The sequence below is a fragment of the Scophthalmus maximus genome, chromosome 18 (genome assembly GCF_022379125.1).
Source record: "Scophthalmus maximus strain ysfricsl-2021 chromosome 18, ASM2237912v1, whole genome shotgun sequence".
NCBI classification, from domain to species: Eukaryota; Metazoa; Chordata; class Actinopteri; order Pleuronectiformes; family Scophthalmidae; genus Scophthalmus; species Scophthalmus maximus.
In genome coordinates, this window is record NC_061532.1 from 18,488,029 (window position 1) to 18,505,116 (window position 17,088).

The 17,088-nt window shown below is 44.3% G+C and overlaps 2 protein-coding genes across 4 annotated transcripts; both read left to right on the forward strand.

The window, feature by feature from the left end:
- Positions 1 to 1,886: 1,886 nt before the first annotated feature.
- si:ch211-245h14.1 (uncharacterized protein LOC563420 homolog) lies at positions 1,887 to 6,151 on the forward strand. 3 transcript variants are annotated; one of them, XM_035617811.2, is made up of 6 exons: positions 1,887 to 2,041; positions 2,287 to 2,324; positions 3,784 to 3,975; positions 4,649 to 4,845; positions 5,001 to 5,031; positions 5,396 to 6,151. In XM_035617811.2, the coding sequence occupies exons 1-6, from the start codon at positions 2,001 to 2,003 to the stop codon at positions 5,503 to 5,505; spliced, it is 609 nt and encodes a 202-aa protein (XP_035473704.1). In that variant the 5' UTR covers positions 1,887 to 2,000; the 3' UTR covers positions 5,506 to 6,151. The 3 variants fall into 3 exon arrangements, with proteins under 3 accessions (XP_035473704.1, XP_035473705.1, XP_035473706.1); XM_035617812.2 differs by having other exon boundaries at positions 1,891 to 2,041; positions 2,287 to 2,312; XM_035617813.2 differs by lacking the exon at positions 1,887 to 2,041 and adding an exon at positions 2,057 to 2,140 and having other exon boundaries at positions 2,287 to 2,312.
- A 1,542-nt stretch (positions 6,152 to 7,693) lies between these two features.
- Positions 7,694 to 17,081, forward strand: LOC124849601 (protein starmaker-like; the record flags this gene model as incomplete). Its single annotated transcript, XM_047328833.1, has 8 exons — positions 7,694 to 8,159; positions 10,713 to 10,940; positions 11,972 to 12,022; positions 13,219 to 13,344; positions 13,433 to 13,459; positions 14,286 to 14,312; positions 14,649 to 16,556; positions 16,996 to 17,081. Coding segments are annotated over exons 1-8 (2,472 nt in total), but the record flags the coding sequence as incomplete, so codon positions are not given.
- Between the last annotated feature and the right edge of the window lie 7 nt (positions 17,082 to 17,088).

Here is a 17,088-nt window from a genome sequence, read left to right on the forward strand (position 1 = left end):
TCATACTTTCTATTGTTTCATAATAAGGATCTCGTAATTGTGAAATAAGGAGTCCTTCTTTTCTTTTTTTATCAGTGAATGCAATGCGCTTCTGTAGTGGGCACCGTGTATAATAGTATTGGTATTGGTATTGGTAGTAGTAGTTTCATAATGTTACAAATACATTCATAATTAATAAAAGATCTCTAACGGTGCGTTCACAAGAAACACAAAATTAATATTTCGCGCAATGAGTCAATGCAAATATTGGCCTGGTCGCCGGGCAACGCGAAAATCCGTGGCATTGGCTTCACTCGCTTGGGGTGAAATATTTGAACTCGAGCTAAATCGCGTGATGCGACGTCACGAAAACCAATTAGCGTTGAGATTCTCACGAAGTCACTGACTTGATTTCACGCGTTTCGAAAAAGAACGAGGGAATATTCGCGGGTGGAACACAAACGATCCTGCGGCCGAACGCACGCGAGTGACGCAATGCGATAAATTCGCTTCGCTTCTGGTGTGGACGCACCATAACTCGGGGTTTTGTGATGTTGCTTTTATTCGTAGAGCTGTGTGCAGCTCTCTTTCACTCTCTCTTTCGCACGCTCACACACACACACACACACTGAATCATCTGTCACAGTCAGATCTGTGAAGCTGTTGTACATTTTGGAAAAATAAAAACAAAAAGCAAGCACAGCCACGGTCCAAATCGTCCCAACATCTAAATCAAATAACAAAAAAAACTAAACATATTGATCGGAGGGGGATTTTAAACGGGAGACTTTTTTTTTTTACTTCTTCCACGTAATCAAATTGATGGTTCTGTAAATTGTATTTCAGTCTACCCCACCTCTCAGTAGTAGAAGATTACGAGCAGACCCTGAAGGCAGCAGCAGTCAGCGGAACAGGGCCCAAGGGGGCGGGTCCTCCTGGTCCTCGTGACAGGAAGTGGTCTGTGTCGGGGGAGAAGGAGCAGGCAGTTTTATGAAATTGTTTGTTTTTAATCAAATGATCTAAATCTTCCAGTCCAGTTCTTGTTCTCGTTCCCCTTTGCAGATGACGCGGTGTGACGGTGGAAATATGTAATATTACCTTCGTAGATTTCTTTACTTGTCACTTGAGAGAAACATACGTATATCGTATTACCTTATGATGTTACTGTATAATGGCTGAGATCCACAGGTTTACAGTATTTAAACCTTTCAATATCCACTTGCCACCGGAGTCACTAAGGAGATGGATTTCTGGAATATATGGAACCATTAATTTCCTGAAAATGTGACAGAGATGCACAGACCTGCATAAAGTCAATACTTTCATATTGCCTTTACATGGTCCTGTACATTTTTTTGACACCGTCGTAGAGATACAACTGCGAATCGAATAGATAAATAGATAGTTGCATTGTTCTACAGTCTGACACCAATTTCAATGACCTCAGTAATAAACATACGGTTGAATCTACATGTGTCGACAAAAAACTGAACATTATATACTTCATGAATGTAGCAGAGTTTATGTAATGTAGTTAGGTTTATGGAGCTGGCATGATTTCTAGTTTCATTTACCGGCTATAGGTTATATAAATCTTATGAATGTCAACACTTTACTGCCCTGTTGTGTATTGTGTAGTTGATAAAATCTATCTCCACCCCGTGTCCCTTGAACCTCGAACCTGCCGTTGCGTAAGGATGGCTGATCATGAGTCTCCCTTTGCATCTTTCGTCCGAACAAGGAAATATTCAAGTTAATGAGTTAAAACTTAAACCCCATGACCCCACAGCCCCCCCATCTAAAAATAACACTATATAATAATAATAATAATAATAATAATAATAACTCATGCCAGTGATCTGGACTGGCCCTTGTCTGTGGCTTCCTGCCAGTCTTTCTATCTCTCTACACACTCTTACACTGCCTGTGCAGAAGTCAGCTGATGGAACACGTTGTGGGTCAGACAGAAAGAGAAAGTGCTTCCATGACTCATTCTTCTCCTGCGAGCCTGTGGGACAGAGATGCAGGGTGAATTCTCAACAGGAGATTATCAATCCATTACGTGAGTACTGAATTCTCAATTTTGAAATAATCTCTGTCAGGCTGTGAACTGAACTGCCCGATCTCTGCTTCGGAGACTTACAGATTATCATCCTGTGAGGTATTCTCAGCTCTCGTCTTATTGGAAAGTAAAAGCTTGTTCTGAGCTGGAACAAAGAGCCCCTGACGCATGAAACTGTAAATCTGCATTATTCATTTTTGTTGAATAATTTTGACTGAATGTTGCTCTTTTTTTCTCTTCTTCAGAGATATGCCCCAGGGAATGCTGACGGGTGAGAAAACAAGTTAATTTGTTTTGTTTTTTTAAACTTGACAACATATATTACTCTTTCAAACATATTACTCAGTGTTTCCCCCTAGGTTTACTGGTTTGGGGGTTAGGTTTCAGAAATCCTGTTAAGTATCATTCACAATCTTTTATACAGGAATGAGGAATAAGGTGTATAAGGAAAGTGACCTTGAATGACTTGGCATTATATGTAAAATACAAAAAAAAAAAATAATAATAATAATTCAATGGTAGGGCAAACTTTTACTGCAACAAAAAAGAATAAACAACATTTAGCAATAACAGTATACTTAAAATCTGAAGCCACTTATGAATATGCTGCTGGTGGTGATGAGTCCACAGAGAATGATGAAGCTGTCACGGCTGAGCAGGAACTGGACCCAAATGCAAAGGTGATGAAAAAACAGGATATTAATAATAATTCAAAATAAAACAGGAAATGAAAACACAAGATCATGAAAGAAATCAAAGATACAAAATACAAAAATAAAAAACATACTAAAAAAAAGATGCTCAACAAATAAATGTATTTAGTTTTGTTTATTTATTTTAATTTGTTCTGCAAGTAATATGAGTATGTATACACAGAAACTAATCATAATGAAAATAATAAGTAATAATAATACAATTAATGAGATTGATAAGATCCTGAGGGACCTGAGAACAACATATGAATAAAATATAATGCAAAAGGAGGTAGGCGTAATAAGCAAATGCTTCAACCTGCAACCTTTTGGTCAGTATTGAGTATAAAAGAGTTAAGATGTAAAAGAGTTACGATGACACTATGTCTTTTTTATGTTATGTATGTGATGTTGTATATCTATGTGATCAAAAAATAAACTAAACTAAGTAAAGTAGCCTTTATCAGCGTCTGCAAGAAGTAAAGGAGTTTCTGGAGAATTGAAACTGAAACACAACAAAGGAAGTAAATTATTAAGCAGTTGGCCAAGAATACGAAGGCAATTAGTAGATAGGCGGAGGTGAGATGATCTATATGACTTAAACATAGTTCGAAACAGTGGAAAAGAATATCACATATATATTTTACACTTAACTATGTGTCAGGTCAAAAAAAATAAACTTAACACAGTTTGATATAAACAATATATAAAACGTGAAACTAGAAAAAAGCTCCAGTTTACTTACAATTAACATAATCAGTTGTGGAAGAAATAAGTAACAAATCTGACAATACAGATCCGCATCAAATTGCACACACTCATAAATATCAGCCCACTAAATATCCCTCATCTTGTCACCAGGAGTGTACAGTTGTAAAAATGTAATGGATAGAGGCAGAACAATCTTTTTAAATATAACTCAAACATACTTAGAATAAAGCTGTTTATAATTCTGAAATTTCGCACTCTGGCACCCCCCAGTGGCCTCGTCGCAACTGACAGAAACTTTTATGAGATTTTCTCCAAACGTTCTTCCTCGTCTGTCCTCAGCGTCGTGGAAGAGGTTCTACGTCTTCGTGGGGGGGAACACGAACAACGCTCATGAATCCTTTGTGAGGAGGATTACAGCCTCCGGCCACACGGAGGTGGGCTCTTTCGAAGAATGTGACTACTGTCTGGCTTTCTGTCCCATCGCTTCTCGGGTCGGAACGGACGTCGATTACGTCCTCAGACGCATCCCGGGTAAGAAATGATTATCGGTGAATGTCTGTCAAAGAAATTTGAACAATTGTTGTGGAAAAAAATTTGGGATCAAAAATAATGGGTTTTTTGCATTAAGAAACTGCTTCCTGCATTGTGAGAACGACAAATTAAATTCAATTCACATCCAGGCAGAAGAAAAAAACGTCGATTAGCACTCGACTATCCTCGGGTCTACAGTATTTAAAAGAAAAATAGATTATAGATATTAAGGAATAAAACATTTCCAAAACAGATATATCGGCCGCTATATATATATATATAAATATTAAAAATTGGCAATGATTCCTAAGATGTCTTTATCAAACCCTCATGATAAACAAACTGTAATTGAGGCTTCATTTTTCACAGATCAAACATAAATTTTCTATGAATAGCTACAAATAAAAAGAAAACAGATACAACCAAATATCTATAATTTGAACTAAAAGTTGAAAAACTTTCAACTGGATATCAATGTTAATCTCTATCGTCCGCACGTGTGATTGGACGGTTGTTTGCCGCATCAACGTTAAGAGCTGCTTGTAGTCGTGTGAACAGGTGAGATTTAAATCAAATACAAAGGACGGAAAAGGGTGAATAGACGAGACCAGTCTCTACAGATGTCCACTCTTGAGCTCTCCCCTTGTCTCTGACTCACCTCTGCGCTCAACAGCTGACAAGCCCACAGTCCTGGTGCTGATGTACCACACCTTTCGCGGGGACTATGTCGTGCCTGAGAGCGGGAGGCTGGTGGACGCCCGGAACGTCGGCCTCACAGTCAGCTGTCTGTTCCACGAGGGGGAGCTGCTCAAGTGCAGCTGCAACGACATCGCCTGGTTTGACATCCAGCGGTTCCTCGGACTCCCCCAGGTAAGGATTGGCTCTGCCGACCGCATACAAGGCTCGGGCGTCGCTGGATTCCTTCGCTGAGATCATTGCACGTGACGCAGTATGAATCGTTACTAAGTATTATTGTTGTTCCTGGTTATTCTCCTAACGTTCTCCCCTTTCGTTCTCACTTGCAGGGTTTCACAGGCACCAGAGGCATCATGACTTGTACGGGTGACTGTGTTCGCAGAGTGATGAGTTTGTGTCTGTCGATGCTCGTGTGGCGTTGCACAGTGTTTGTCAAAGTGGCCCTGGCTTTATACAGTGTGTATACAGTGTGTATACAGTGTGTATACAGTGTGTATACAGTGTTTGTCAAAGCATCAAAATCCGTTTGGCAGTTTCTGTCTGCCAGATTTAGTAAAAAAAAATAAACATGACTGACGACAAAAATATACAAAAATAAAACCCACGTTGGAGAAAGAAATATGCATTTCCTCCGATAAAGGAATAATGGCGTTAAAGTCATTTTAGAAATGTTCAATCTGTATTTCCTACAGGACAACTCATTGTTTTTTTTTTTAAATTTTAGACATTAAGAATCACCCGGTGGCGGTGGGTGTATTCGCCTTGGCGGTGGTACTGGTGATCACCGTGATCGTCATTGCAACCCAAGTGACCAAAAACAAAGAAGGAGAGTAACGGGGACGGCTGTCGCCGACACGTACGCCGAGAAGGAATGTCACCGGCAGGATATCTACAAACAGTTGTGACGGATTATGACTCTCGATGCGGCAAAACGAATGTGCCCCGTCATGCACGTATAATCACCTGCAATCACTTGATAAGGCTAGCATGGCTTTATTGATGTGACTTTGTTGTGGCGGAGATGTTTCTGATCATAAATATTACAGTACATATGACAATCTGGAGATAATGACCTTCAGCAAGTGATTGATGAAGACTTGACATCACACTATGTATTGATAAAAATAAGACAACGTGATGACTTTATGGGGCGGCACGGTGGTGTAGTGGTGAGCGCCCTGGCCTCACAGGGAGAAGGTTCTGGGTTCGAGTCCCGGTTCACACTAACCAGGGCCTTTCTGTGTGGAGTTTGCATGTTCTCCCCGTGTGTGCGTGGGTTCTCTCCGGGTTCTCCGGCTTCCTCCCACAGTCCAGAGACATGAGAATGGGGTCAGGTTCATTGGAGACTCTAGATTGACCGTAGGTGTGAATGTGCCCAATGTTAGCTGGGATTGGCTCCAGCGACCCTCAAGTGTCTTGTCACCGTTAAACAAATGCAATGGTTTCCATTTGAAAATAAAGGTCAGAAGTCCCAGAAGGATTCAAGTGTCTGTTTTCAATTTTGTCTTTTTTTGTCATTTTTTTGGATTTGAATGTAAAATAGCAGCACAAGCGTGGGGTGTGAAATGCCTTTTTTTGGATTCCAGTCGGGACCGAAGACGCGGTGAGTCGAGTCAATCAAAGAACGACCGCGGTGAATAATCAGCCATAGAAAGTCTAGAACTGAGGAAAATGTTTAAGACTAAAAAGTGTCCCCCCCAATGAAAATCATGACGAACTTGAGGCGAAGATTAGCAACCGAGTGTTTGGCACGTTTGTAAAAATGGGACACAACCAATACGTTTGAGTTCATGAGGAGATTGACGTCCGAGGCCGAGTCAACACGATAAGGAACGAGCTGCGTGTTGTCAAAGCGGTTTTAATCTCCCGTCGCTTCTGCTCCCCATTTTAATATCTGCCTCTGTCGGAGGACGAAGGGAGAACGCCTGTTAACCGCCGATAAAAACGACGAAGAAGAAGAAGGAGAAGGAGAAGGAGAAGGAGAAGAAGAAGGAGAAGAAGAAGGAGAAGGAGAAGGAGAAGGAGAAGGAGAAGAAGAAGGAGAAGGAGAAGGAGAAGGAGAAGGAGAAGGAGAAGAAGAAGGAGAAGGAGAAGGAGAAGGAGAAGGAGAAGAAGAAGGAGAAGGAGAAGGAGAAGGAGAAGAAGAAGGAGAAGGAGAAGAAGAAGGAGAAGGAGAAGAAGAAGAAGAAGGAGAAGGAGAAGGAGAAGAAGAAGGAGAAGGAGAAGGAGAAGGAGAAGGAGAAGAAGAAGAAGAAGGAGAAGGAGAAGGAGAAGGAGAAGGAGAAGGAGAGCGTGCGACCAACACGTTGCGATCTCTAATCTGACTGTGGCCCAAGAACACGGTGCCATTGTGTCGAACCGAGTCCACAAACACCAGCAAAAAGACGTGCAGTGTCCTTCAAGTTGGGGAAGTTGGAAGAGGCATAAAAACTTCTGACTTCCCCCGCGTTGGGGACGATTGACAACTTTCCCTCGCACCTTAATGGAACAGAGCTGAACGCTGCTGTCGTTTCATTTCCAGTGCCATGACGGCGCCACTTCACTTCATTCCGATCTTCTCCCTCTCGCTCCCTCTGGCCCCCGGATGACAGCTCTGCACCGAGCAGTGGAGGTCTGGAGTTGGGGGGGATTAGTCAACGCGGAGGGGAGGGGGGGGGGGGGGGGGGGGGGGGGGGGTGGCGGTGGGACGGGGCCGCTAAGGTCACGCCTCTGGCCTAAAAAGGCGAAGCAGGCTCCCAGCAGCAGCGGCGATCCGCTCTAAGAATAACCCGGGGGCCTCGGGCTCAGAGAACACAAGCGTGAACGCGACAGCACCTGGTTGGATTCAGGCCCTCAAACACATCGGAGGAGAAAAGATTTTGGCGTTTAAGCTGAAGAAGCCTCTGTCCACGTTGTGGTCACGTGACTCCAGCGGCAGCAACGTTGCCTGGTGGGATAAAGTTCCCAGTCCCTCTTCCCCCTTCGTCCCGGTGGTCGTTCTAATTCTGGAGAGGGGGGCCGTGGTGGTGGGGGGGGGGGGGGCACGCCGCTCTCTATCTGCAACACTACCTCCCAACCAGGCAAAGGGCAAAGACAGTGACCACCTCAGCTCGGTCTCTGTCCGTCTCCCCGGCCTCGTCCACCCACTGGGACGTCCGCTCTCTGGACCCCCTCGCTGCCACCTGCACCCGTCAAGAGGGTTTTCTCATTTTGGGTTTTGTTTTTGAAAGACTCCTGGACGTGGACAGGAAAGTGCACGTTGAAGTGGCGAGAATGGAAAAAGAGGTGTAGTGTTACCGAGGGGTTTCCAGCAACCAGCCATTCATTGGATTGGGATTAAAGACTGGGATTAAAAAAACGCACAGCGGAGCCGACGGACCGACTGCGAAAATATTAGGTTCTTTTAAGGAAAAACTTAAAAAACCTGCACAAAAGGATTTAATCGTTTGGAATAGAACTTTTTTTTTTAATTTTTTTTTTTTTTGAAACGATGACTGAAGCAGTTGAAGGTAAAGTATCATCACATTAAGTAAGCAAATCTTTTTTTTATCACATATAAATAGCCTCTCACAATGCGTACAATATGACGCTGTGTATGTTTTGTTCTTGCACGACGGCGCAGAGGAATTTCATGATTGGAAGATTCTAAAAATATGTCCCGCTATCATGTGTCCGCTATTTGTAATGAAGCCGTGACGTCTCCGCCGAAGGATGAGATCAGTCAGCACCAACACGGTGCCTCGCGGCGCATGTGGCCGTACTGTACGTCCTCCTGAGATTGTTGTGACGCCCTTTTCATTTTACTGACAGTGACACGAGGCGACAGAAGGATGAAGGTGCACCGAGCGATTAAAGATATTTCGCTGCACATGTATGTTCACTTTGTGATTCTCCAGTTTGTTTCGATTAAAACTTGCAAAGGCGGAAACAACTGGTACCCGAATGATCCAGAGTTTGTCGGGTAGTCTTAAGGTTGACCGAACTTTTTGAATCCACATTTTTTTGCCTGACCGGGAATCAAACCCGCCATCGTATGTACCATAGTCAGTGGCGTGAACCACTTAGCTATTCCAGCTGCCGTTATCTTGTTAATAAATGAAAGGACATAGAACCTCTTGTCTGGAGATGAAAACGTTGACAGCGTATCGTCTCAGGGTTAAAATTCATGTTTGGCCGAAAGAACGAAAACAATCGTCTCTTACACGAAGGGTTCAATTGTTTCGCGTCGCGGTCTTCATCAGCAGATAAAGATGACGATAGCCATCGGTGAGGAAGGAGGTAGAATTTGGTTGAAGGCCCTTTTTTTTCTATCCTTCTGAATTTTTTGCCGTTGTCTTGGACAACTGTGAAATGTTGGACGCCCGTGATCCTGTCAAAGGACAACGACGATAGCAGAATCGAAAGCGTCTTCCGTCGGGGAACGGACACAGGATCTTTTGGGTGCGTTGTGGCGTTGGACACATTGGTAGCGGACCCTTGGGGTGGGTTTTGTGGCTGGGGGGGGAGGGGGGGGCTCCATGGATGAGGCTTCTTCACGTATTCTTTCATGCTCGACCGTGTTGGGAGACGAGGAGTTTGGAGGCTTCGTCGTGTTGCTCCAGCTGTTTCTGAGCAGTTGTTTTGCAGTGTGACGGCACATTGTCCCGCTGGGTGAGGCTGGGAGTGCCCCCGGGGGGGGGGGGGGGGGGGGGGGGGGGGGGGGGGGGGGGGTCTGGTCTGCAACAATGTTTAGGGTGGGTTGTATCAGGGTGAGACCCGGATGAATGCTTGGACCAGAGGTTTCCCAACGCAACATTGTATTAAAAAGTACGAGTTGTTACAGCTTTAATCCTAATGTCCATAAAAGGTTCATTAGATATTTGACTGAGTGATTTTGACATCTGAGCTGGAGGTTTTTTGCTCGGGAAGCTTGGAAAGAGAAAATGACTCACTTTTAATGAGAAGCATGAATGTTTTGGATAAATATCATTATAATCTGCACATTTTGATTTTGATATTTTTTAAGTGTAAATTTTGTTTGAGGGTTCAAAGATGGTCCCAGAGGTTTACTTCTGTGTCACTTAAAAAAATGGAAATTTTACATCAACACTGTACAACAAAGCAAATCCAGAAAGAAAACCACAATTGCCACATAGCAAAAATGTGATATATGAAAGGTCAACTGGCTCAAAAATGTCATGGCAACGTGTTTTTTAAGATATGGATCAAAGTTTATATATTATAACTTTCAATCACGTCATTTTGATTTTTAGTTTGCTGAAGGATTCCCCGGATCTTAAAATGTCCTTCTAGCTTGCTGTTGATGTTTGGAAACTCAAAAGCAAAAGCTTTGATTATCGTATGAATTTCTTTGTACTTCAATATTTCTCTTCCCCTGAGTTTTGACCAGTTGTGAACTGTTTTTAAGTGCTAACTGCGACCTGTTGCTTTATGCATTTGTAGTTTCACTGTTGAATCTGGTTGTTTGCATATTCTCTATGATTCCCATGACCGTTCTTATGAATTTGTTCACACACACACAACAGCAACCGAAACTGAATTTCTGTCAAACACAAAGTCGTTTTCCCGAGTTTAACATCGACACCTGCTTGTTAGTAATCACATCATTGATAGAAACACACAGTCATGAACTCTCACCTCCAGTATTAACACCAACACTGGTAACCAGGAGGCGGGGCCTGCTGAAGCAGAGGATTCTGGGAGGTTGAGTTTTGAGCTGACAACAACGGTCTGGTCGGGCTCATCTCGGGAGGGAAGGTTGGGTCTTGCTGGACTATAGCTGTGGAAGGGAAGAAAGGAAATAGACATAATATTTGTATTTTGTTGCACATGTGTGAGAGTTTGAATAAGTTTTTTGGAGAATTCGTTTAAATTTTTTGGCAAAATTTGGCTACAGGGTTATATCCTTTAATTCAGTAACTTCCGTCATGAGACGTACCTAAAACTTCTGTGAATACTGCTGGTTGCGAATGGTTGCAGCTGGCTGGCTGTGAATTTGTTGGAAAATGTTTAACGTTTGATGCCCTGTGTCTGACCCCGGTTTCTCACATCTCCCTCCTCAGCGCGGTCGTCGTCCACCACCACCACCACCATGGTCATCGAGGGTAAGGGCGGAGGAGGCGCCGCGCCACCGCCGTCGTCCATCCAGACGCCCAAGAAGACGTTCAGCGAGGACCTCTCCTCCACGTTCAGCTCGCCGCTGGCCTGGATCTTGGTTCTGGCCCTCGTCGTCACGTGGTCCTGTGTCTTCGTCATCATGTTTGACCTGATGGACTACAAGACCATTTCAGGTATGGACGTGTTCTTCCACCCGTTGTCTCCACTCAGCGTTTCAGATACGGGGTTTCTTTGCTTCTCCTTGACGGTAATGTGGAAATGGGAATGTGAAACCAATCAGCCACAACTTTCCTCCTCTCTGGCACCAGAGGACCAAATGTCGGCCGTCTTCACCTGAAAACCTGGCCTTGCTTTGTGAAATCCGATGTCGCACTATTACCGTCATCTACGTTGAGCACTGCTAAGTTGCTTCGTACCAAACACGTGCCTCAGCGCGGACGATCAGTTTTGTCAGTACATCAGATTTATAGACGTGAAAGCGTTCCGAGGGATGGAACAGTTCACTACTGAACAGACTGAGCAGGAGAACGTGGACTTACTGTATCTGTTCGTATGAACGTTATTTCAGTTTAAAACACGACTACAAAGCCAGATATTAGTTTGGACAATGTGTTTTGCTATTTGAACCATGTAGAGGAGTATGAACCAAACTACTGTATTTAAAGCTTTGAATTCTTTGGTTTCATCATGAATGTTGTCGTTTCTTTCGCTTCGTTCTTTTCCCTCGAATGATTCTTTTATCTTCAGGTTTCTGTGCAACACATCAAACTGCCCTGATATAAAAATGGACTAATTTCACTTCTTCATATTGTATGTTGTTGTTTTTTTTTGTCCCTGTAGCAGTGTGGTCACCCACTTTGCGAGCGCTGGTTCCATCTCTCCTCGCGACGTCAAAACAAACGAATGAACTCATGAAACTGCGGAATGACATAGCAACAGGGGGAAAAAACACAGCATACATATTCCATACATACAACATTTCTTGTTAAATATCCTCCATATTCCAAAATGTCATCTTGAATTAAAAGGGACAAAAGAAGCATGATGACCAATCAGCGTGTTCTCAGTATTAATTCACAGCGGTTGGCGACTTCATTTATCATCATCATCATCACGCCACCACTCCTTCATCTCTCCTTTCACCCGCCCCTTTCTTTCTTACTGTCTCCTCTGCTCACTGCCTCTGTGTTTCTCGTCCAACCAGGTCGCCCACCTCCTGTCGTCAGGAAGGTTTTTAAGGAGTCAGGGCGTCGAGGCAAGGCACCTCGCCCGCTGCACCAACTCCTCAGGAGCAGAGAGCTTTTCTCTAGAGCTGCTCATGTAGACGAGGGAACTCTCTAACGCGCCTGACGTGGACTGTTAATGTCGGCTCCGAACGTTGCACAGCCGAGTGTGTGGATCTTCGGCAACGAGCACAAGCTGCTGCCGTCATGCTCCATGCGGACAGTGTTCAAAGTGTTCGGATATGGATTAGTATGATGCAGTGTGCAGTTTGTACCTTGTCGCAGATGATCTGGGAGCTTGTTCCATATGCGTTTATGCAACATGGAGAAAATTGATATTTTTGTCGAGGAAATGTAGATGGATCAAGCTCCTCTGAAATCTCAACTGTGCATTTACGGCTTCATTTTTCTGTTTTGTTTATTCATTATGATTGCTTTTATTTTTCAAACAATGCCCAGTGTTTATTGTATTTTGCCTGGCTGTAATGAGGGCCACTGATTCCGTGAGATACGCAGAACACACGGCGGATGTCTTCACGAGTTGAGTGGAAAACTTAAGTGGAAGCACGTTTTCCTGAAGCTCTGAGTTTATACGCGTCACGCCATAGCTACAATGAGAAATATGGAATGTTCCCTTGTGTTAATTTACACAGTATCTCCACAGGGTTGAGAAATTTTCTACATTTCATAATTCAAAAAGGAATTGTGTTTTCGATGGCGTGTGCACTGGGAACCCCCGGCCCTCCTTCACCAGACTGCATGTTAACAATTATTTTGAAAATCTCTGAAATGAGACATCAGCCCAAATCCAGCAGCTCAAACACAGAAATTAGGAAAACAAAAACTGCTGAATGTTTCAATTCAAAGACGAGAACACGTGAATATGTCTCGATGAACGAGGGTCAATGTGACGTATATTTGAGGCCTTTTTGCAGGAGGTTAAACTGTGAGGTGGGTTTCTCCTGCGTCCAACGAAGCATTGACCAACCCCTTGAAAAATCCAGATTACATCCCTTTGAGTTGACCTTGTGGTGTAAATGACCTGGTGTCGCCCCCACCTCACTTTGACCTTTGGCTTTTGGAGCTTGTTCGTTTTTTCGAGAAGACATTTCCTCATTGCAGAGGAATGAGAGCTTTGTCTGCGCTGAGCGAATGAGAGCGCGAGAGGCGACGAGGAACAATGATGTGAGATGTGGGAAATGACGTGTTCATGTCCCCGCTCCGCCAGGAGGCCTCACCAAGATCGGCTCGGACCCCATGAGGGCGGTGAACGACGCCATGGAGGAGTCGTCCAGCGCGATCGGCGCGTTGTTCAAGTTCGCGTCCGGCCTGATCGCGCCGGAGGACGACGAAGGTACAGTTGCAGTCGCTCTACGCGTGGTTGGAGGAAGTACGCAGGACAAAGTGACCCCAGCTCATTTGTTCCCTCTTCTCCCCTGCAGGAACTCTGTACGCCGTGAGGAAAAAAGGTTTGTGCCGCGGCAGCTCGGTGATTTGATTTCCCCTTTGCGCGACGATCGTACGGCTGCGTTAGAAGATGATGCTTCTTGAATGAGCTTCAATACGCGTGATGCTCTTCGCAGAGTCGGGCATGAACTCCTCAAGAGTTGTACAGTAGCCACCAGAGGCCCCAATGACTCCATTTACGCCGAGACATTTACTTGCCACAGTTTCCAGTCTGGTTTTCTGCTCTGTGAACTTTCTCGACGTGGCTTAAAGACGCCAACGTCTTTGTCGTTTTGCGTAAAAAAGCTTTAGCGTATGAGGAAGGCGAAGCATCATCGCGATGCCACTCGAAGACGCTGCGGCCTTCTCAGATGTGTTTTGGTCACGTCTTTGATTTGGTCAGAAGCTCACAGGAAGTCTAGGTGATTGTCATCTAGGATCTGCAGTTTTAAACTGACTTTGTGTATGAACCGTCTCAAAGATTCAAGATGGTTGGAGGAGGAGGAGGAGGAGGAGGTGAAGATTAACAAAGGAAAAGGTACAGCGGCTCTTCTTCTGGGGATGTGTAGATTAACTCTAGACCGATAACGACTCCCGTTCCCCTCCCTGTTAAAACCACGTGACGTGTCTCGTCGTCATCGGCTGCACGAATATCTTTTATCTTTCTTGTGAGAAGAGTCCGTCGCTCACTAACTCTCCGCTCCAGCTGCCGCCACTAATCTGTTTTCACTTCTGACTGATAATCGACGGTGTGTGTCCACATCGCAGCATGATTCATCCAGTTGTAATCTGTATTTTTTGGTTTTTTGTCGTGTTGCTGATTTTCCCGTTGCTCTCTTTGTGTCCCAGGAGAATTTCTTCCGTCTCGAAGTAAAGGTCTGTTAACCAACTCTCTCCAATTCTCTTCCATCTCCCTCTTTCGGACATTACTCTAGAATCCATATGCCTATTACGACAAAATATCCTTAATACTAATTATTAAATTCATTCAAAGTCTTCACTACAAACATTGTATAATCTGGACAGACGTCCATGTAAACTGGAACTTGGTTGGAGGTTTAAAACCACATTTCATCTTCTTTATCTCGTGTTCCATTTACGTTTTATTATTACGCGTCTTTATGGAATTATTTTCTGTGTGATGCACTTTGTGAATTTTAGATTTCATTACAGTTACAGTAACAATGACATTAACATGTTTTCCTCTTACAGTTGTAGGGATGCAAGCAAAGACGAAACCACCAGCGGTTGAAGCCGTGGAGGAGGAGGAGGAGGAGGAGGAGGTGGGAGACGAGGGAGACAAAGTGGGGGCTGTTGAGGAGGAGGAGGACGAAGGGTATGCAGAAGAGGAGCAACAACTAGAGGAGGAGGAGGAAGAATATGAGGAAGAGTATGATGAGTACGAGGAGGAGTATGATGAGGAGTATGATGAGGAGTATGACGAGGAGTATGATGATGAGTATGACGAGGAAGAATATGAGGAGGAGGAGGAGGAGGAGGGAGGAGTTGAAGATGATGGGGAAGAAGAAGACGACGGAGTAGGAACTGTGGAGGAGGAGGAGGGAGAGGAGGAGGAAGAAGAAGAAGAGGAGGGAGTAGGAGCTTTGAAGGAGGAGAAGGAGGAGGAGGAGGAGGAGGAGGAGGAAGGGCCTTTGGGCGAAGAAGAAGAGGAGGAGGAGAGTGATGAAGCAGCTGCTGATGAAGACGAGGAAGAGGCATTAGCTGCTGAGGTGAAGCGAGATGATGAAGACGAGGAAGATGAGAAAGAAACTGAGGCAGCTGCGCCGGAGACTGATGAAGACGATGAAGATGAGGAAGATGAGCATGAAGATGATGAAGACGAGGAAGATGAGAAGGAACCTGAGGCAGCTGCACGGGAGACTGATGAGGGCGATGAAGATGAGAAGGAACCTGAGGCAGCTGCACCAGTGACTGATGGAGATGATGAAGATAAATCGAAAGAGGGGGCCGCCGCCGCAGTAGAAGAAGAAGAGCTGGACAAAGACGATGAAGATATTGAGGCAGAAGAAGAGGAGGCAGATGCTGCTGATGAAGATGAAGATGATCTAGAAGAGTCTGCCGATGCTGAGGAGGATGATGATGACGAAGAAGTTTCTCCTGAACCCAGTTCCACTTCTGAGGATGAAGAGTCGGCAGCGTCTCCTGACTCTGAGTCCGACGCTCCTGTTCAGGACGTAACTCTGCCTGATGATGATGATGATGATGATGATGAAAAAGACGCAGAAGACCGCGACGAAGGCGACACCAGTGACGATGCCTTCACTGACTCCTCAGACGTGAGCGACTCCGTTCTTCTGTCCAGTGAAGACGATGCAGAGGGGGAGGATGACGAGGACGACGACGAGGACGATGAAGACGACAGACTGGCTGAGGGAGTCGGCACATCTGAAAGTGAAGAAGACCATGACGGCGACTTGGAGCTCGATCTTCCTCCCGTTGCTGCTGTTATCGAGGATGAGGAAGATAATAAAATTGGAGTCACAGATGAGGAAGATCTTCTTCGTCCTCCTCTGCCTGCCGTGGAAGACGACGATGATGAAGACCTGAAGGACACCGATGTGGATGACGATGAGGATGAGGACTTCTCTGTTGCCTCCTCTGAGCACTTTGCAGATGACGAAGACGATGATGATGAAGACTCTGACCTCAAGGACGATGACCTTGACCTTGACCTTGACTTTTACAGCGGCGTCCATGTTGACCTTGTTGTTGAAGACGATGATGATGATGACGATATAGACGAGGCGGAACTTGACGTCGCTCCTGTCGAGGGTTCAGACAGTGGAGTCTTAGGAGATGATGATGATGATGATGATGAAGAATCGGCCGGAGAGACAGTCTTCAGTGATGACATCACATATGACACAACTGACGACGACGACGATAAAGACGATGAAGATGATGAAGATGTTGATTCCGGCTCGTTCGAGTTCATGTTGGATCAAGACGACGAAGACGAGATCGAAGAAACATTGTTAAAAGATGAAGATGAGCTCCCATCTTTAGCTGGTGAGGAAGAGGAAGATGATGTTGACGAGGAAGATAGGGAAGATGATGATGATGAGGATGATGACGAAGTTGATGATGTCCTGCTCGCAGGTACAGTGCAGAAATATTGATATATTTAATTTTGAGCTATGATAAAGTTTTCTGATTAAATTAGTTTTTCTGAGTTTAATGATCCTTCTTAATCAATATCACATCAATTTTGATAATGTAATGATGCAATAATATGCTATGTTAAGTTAACAAAAATAAATAGATAAATGGGTACAAAATTATTTGCAGCAAAAACAACAATAACCATAATAACAGTCATAATCTTTTTCTTCAACTCATTTTATCTTTTTTTGAAGTTTTGAATTTGATCTCATGTAATCTTTAAAATCAGTTTTACAGTATTTAATCGTCAGCATCTCATGTAGCTTTTTGCTTTTTAAATTTTTCTTTTAAAATATATGTTATGATATTTCATTGTTGGCAGTTTTACTTTTATAGTCCAGTCCGGTACTCTCACTTATCATCTGTGCATCTGTAGCCTCCACTGCAGCGGCGCTCACTGTCCAGGAGGAGGCAGTAAAGACTGAGGACCACGACGAGGAGGAGGAGGAGGAGGAGGAGGAGGAGGAGG

What these genes read in the sequence shown, in the direction of transcription:
- si:ch211-245h14.1 (XM_035617811.2), top strand. Translation starts at nt 2,001, where the DNA reads ATGCAGGGTGAATTCTCAACAGGAGATTATCAATCCATTAC. An exon ending in GCTGACGGGTGAGAAAACAA is followed by an intron (nt 2,325 to 3,783) that starts GTTAATTTGTTT and finishes GTCTGTCCTCAG; the next exon opens with CGTCGTGGAAGAGGTTCTAC. An exon ending in GGTTCCTCGGACTCCCCCAG is followed by an intron (nt 4,846 to 5,000) that starts GTAAGGATTGGC and finishes TCTCACTTGCAG; the next exon opens with GGTTTCACAGGCACCAGAGG.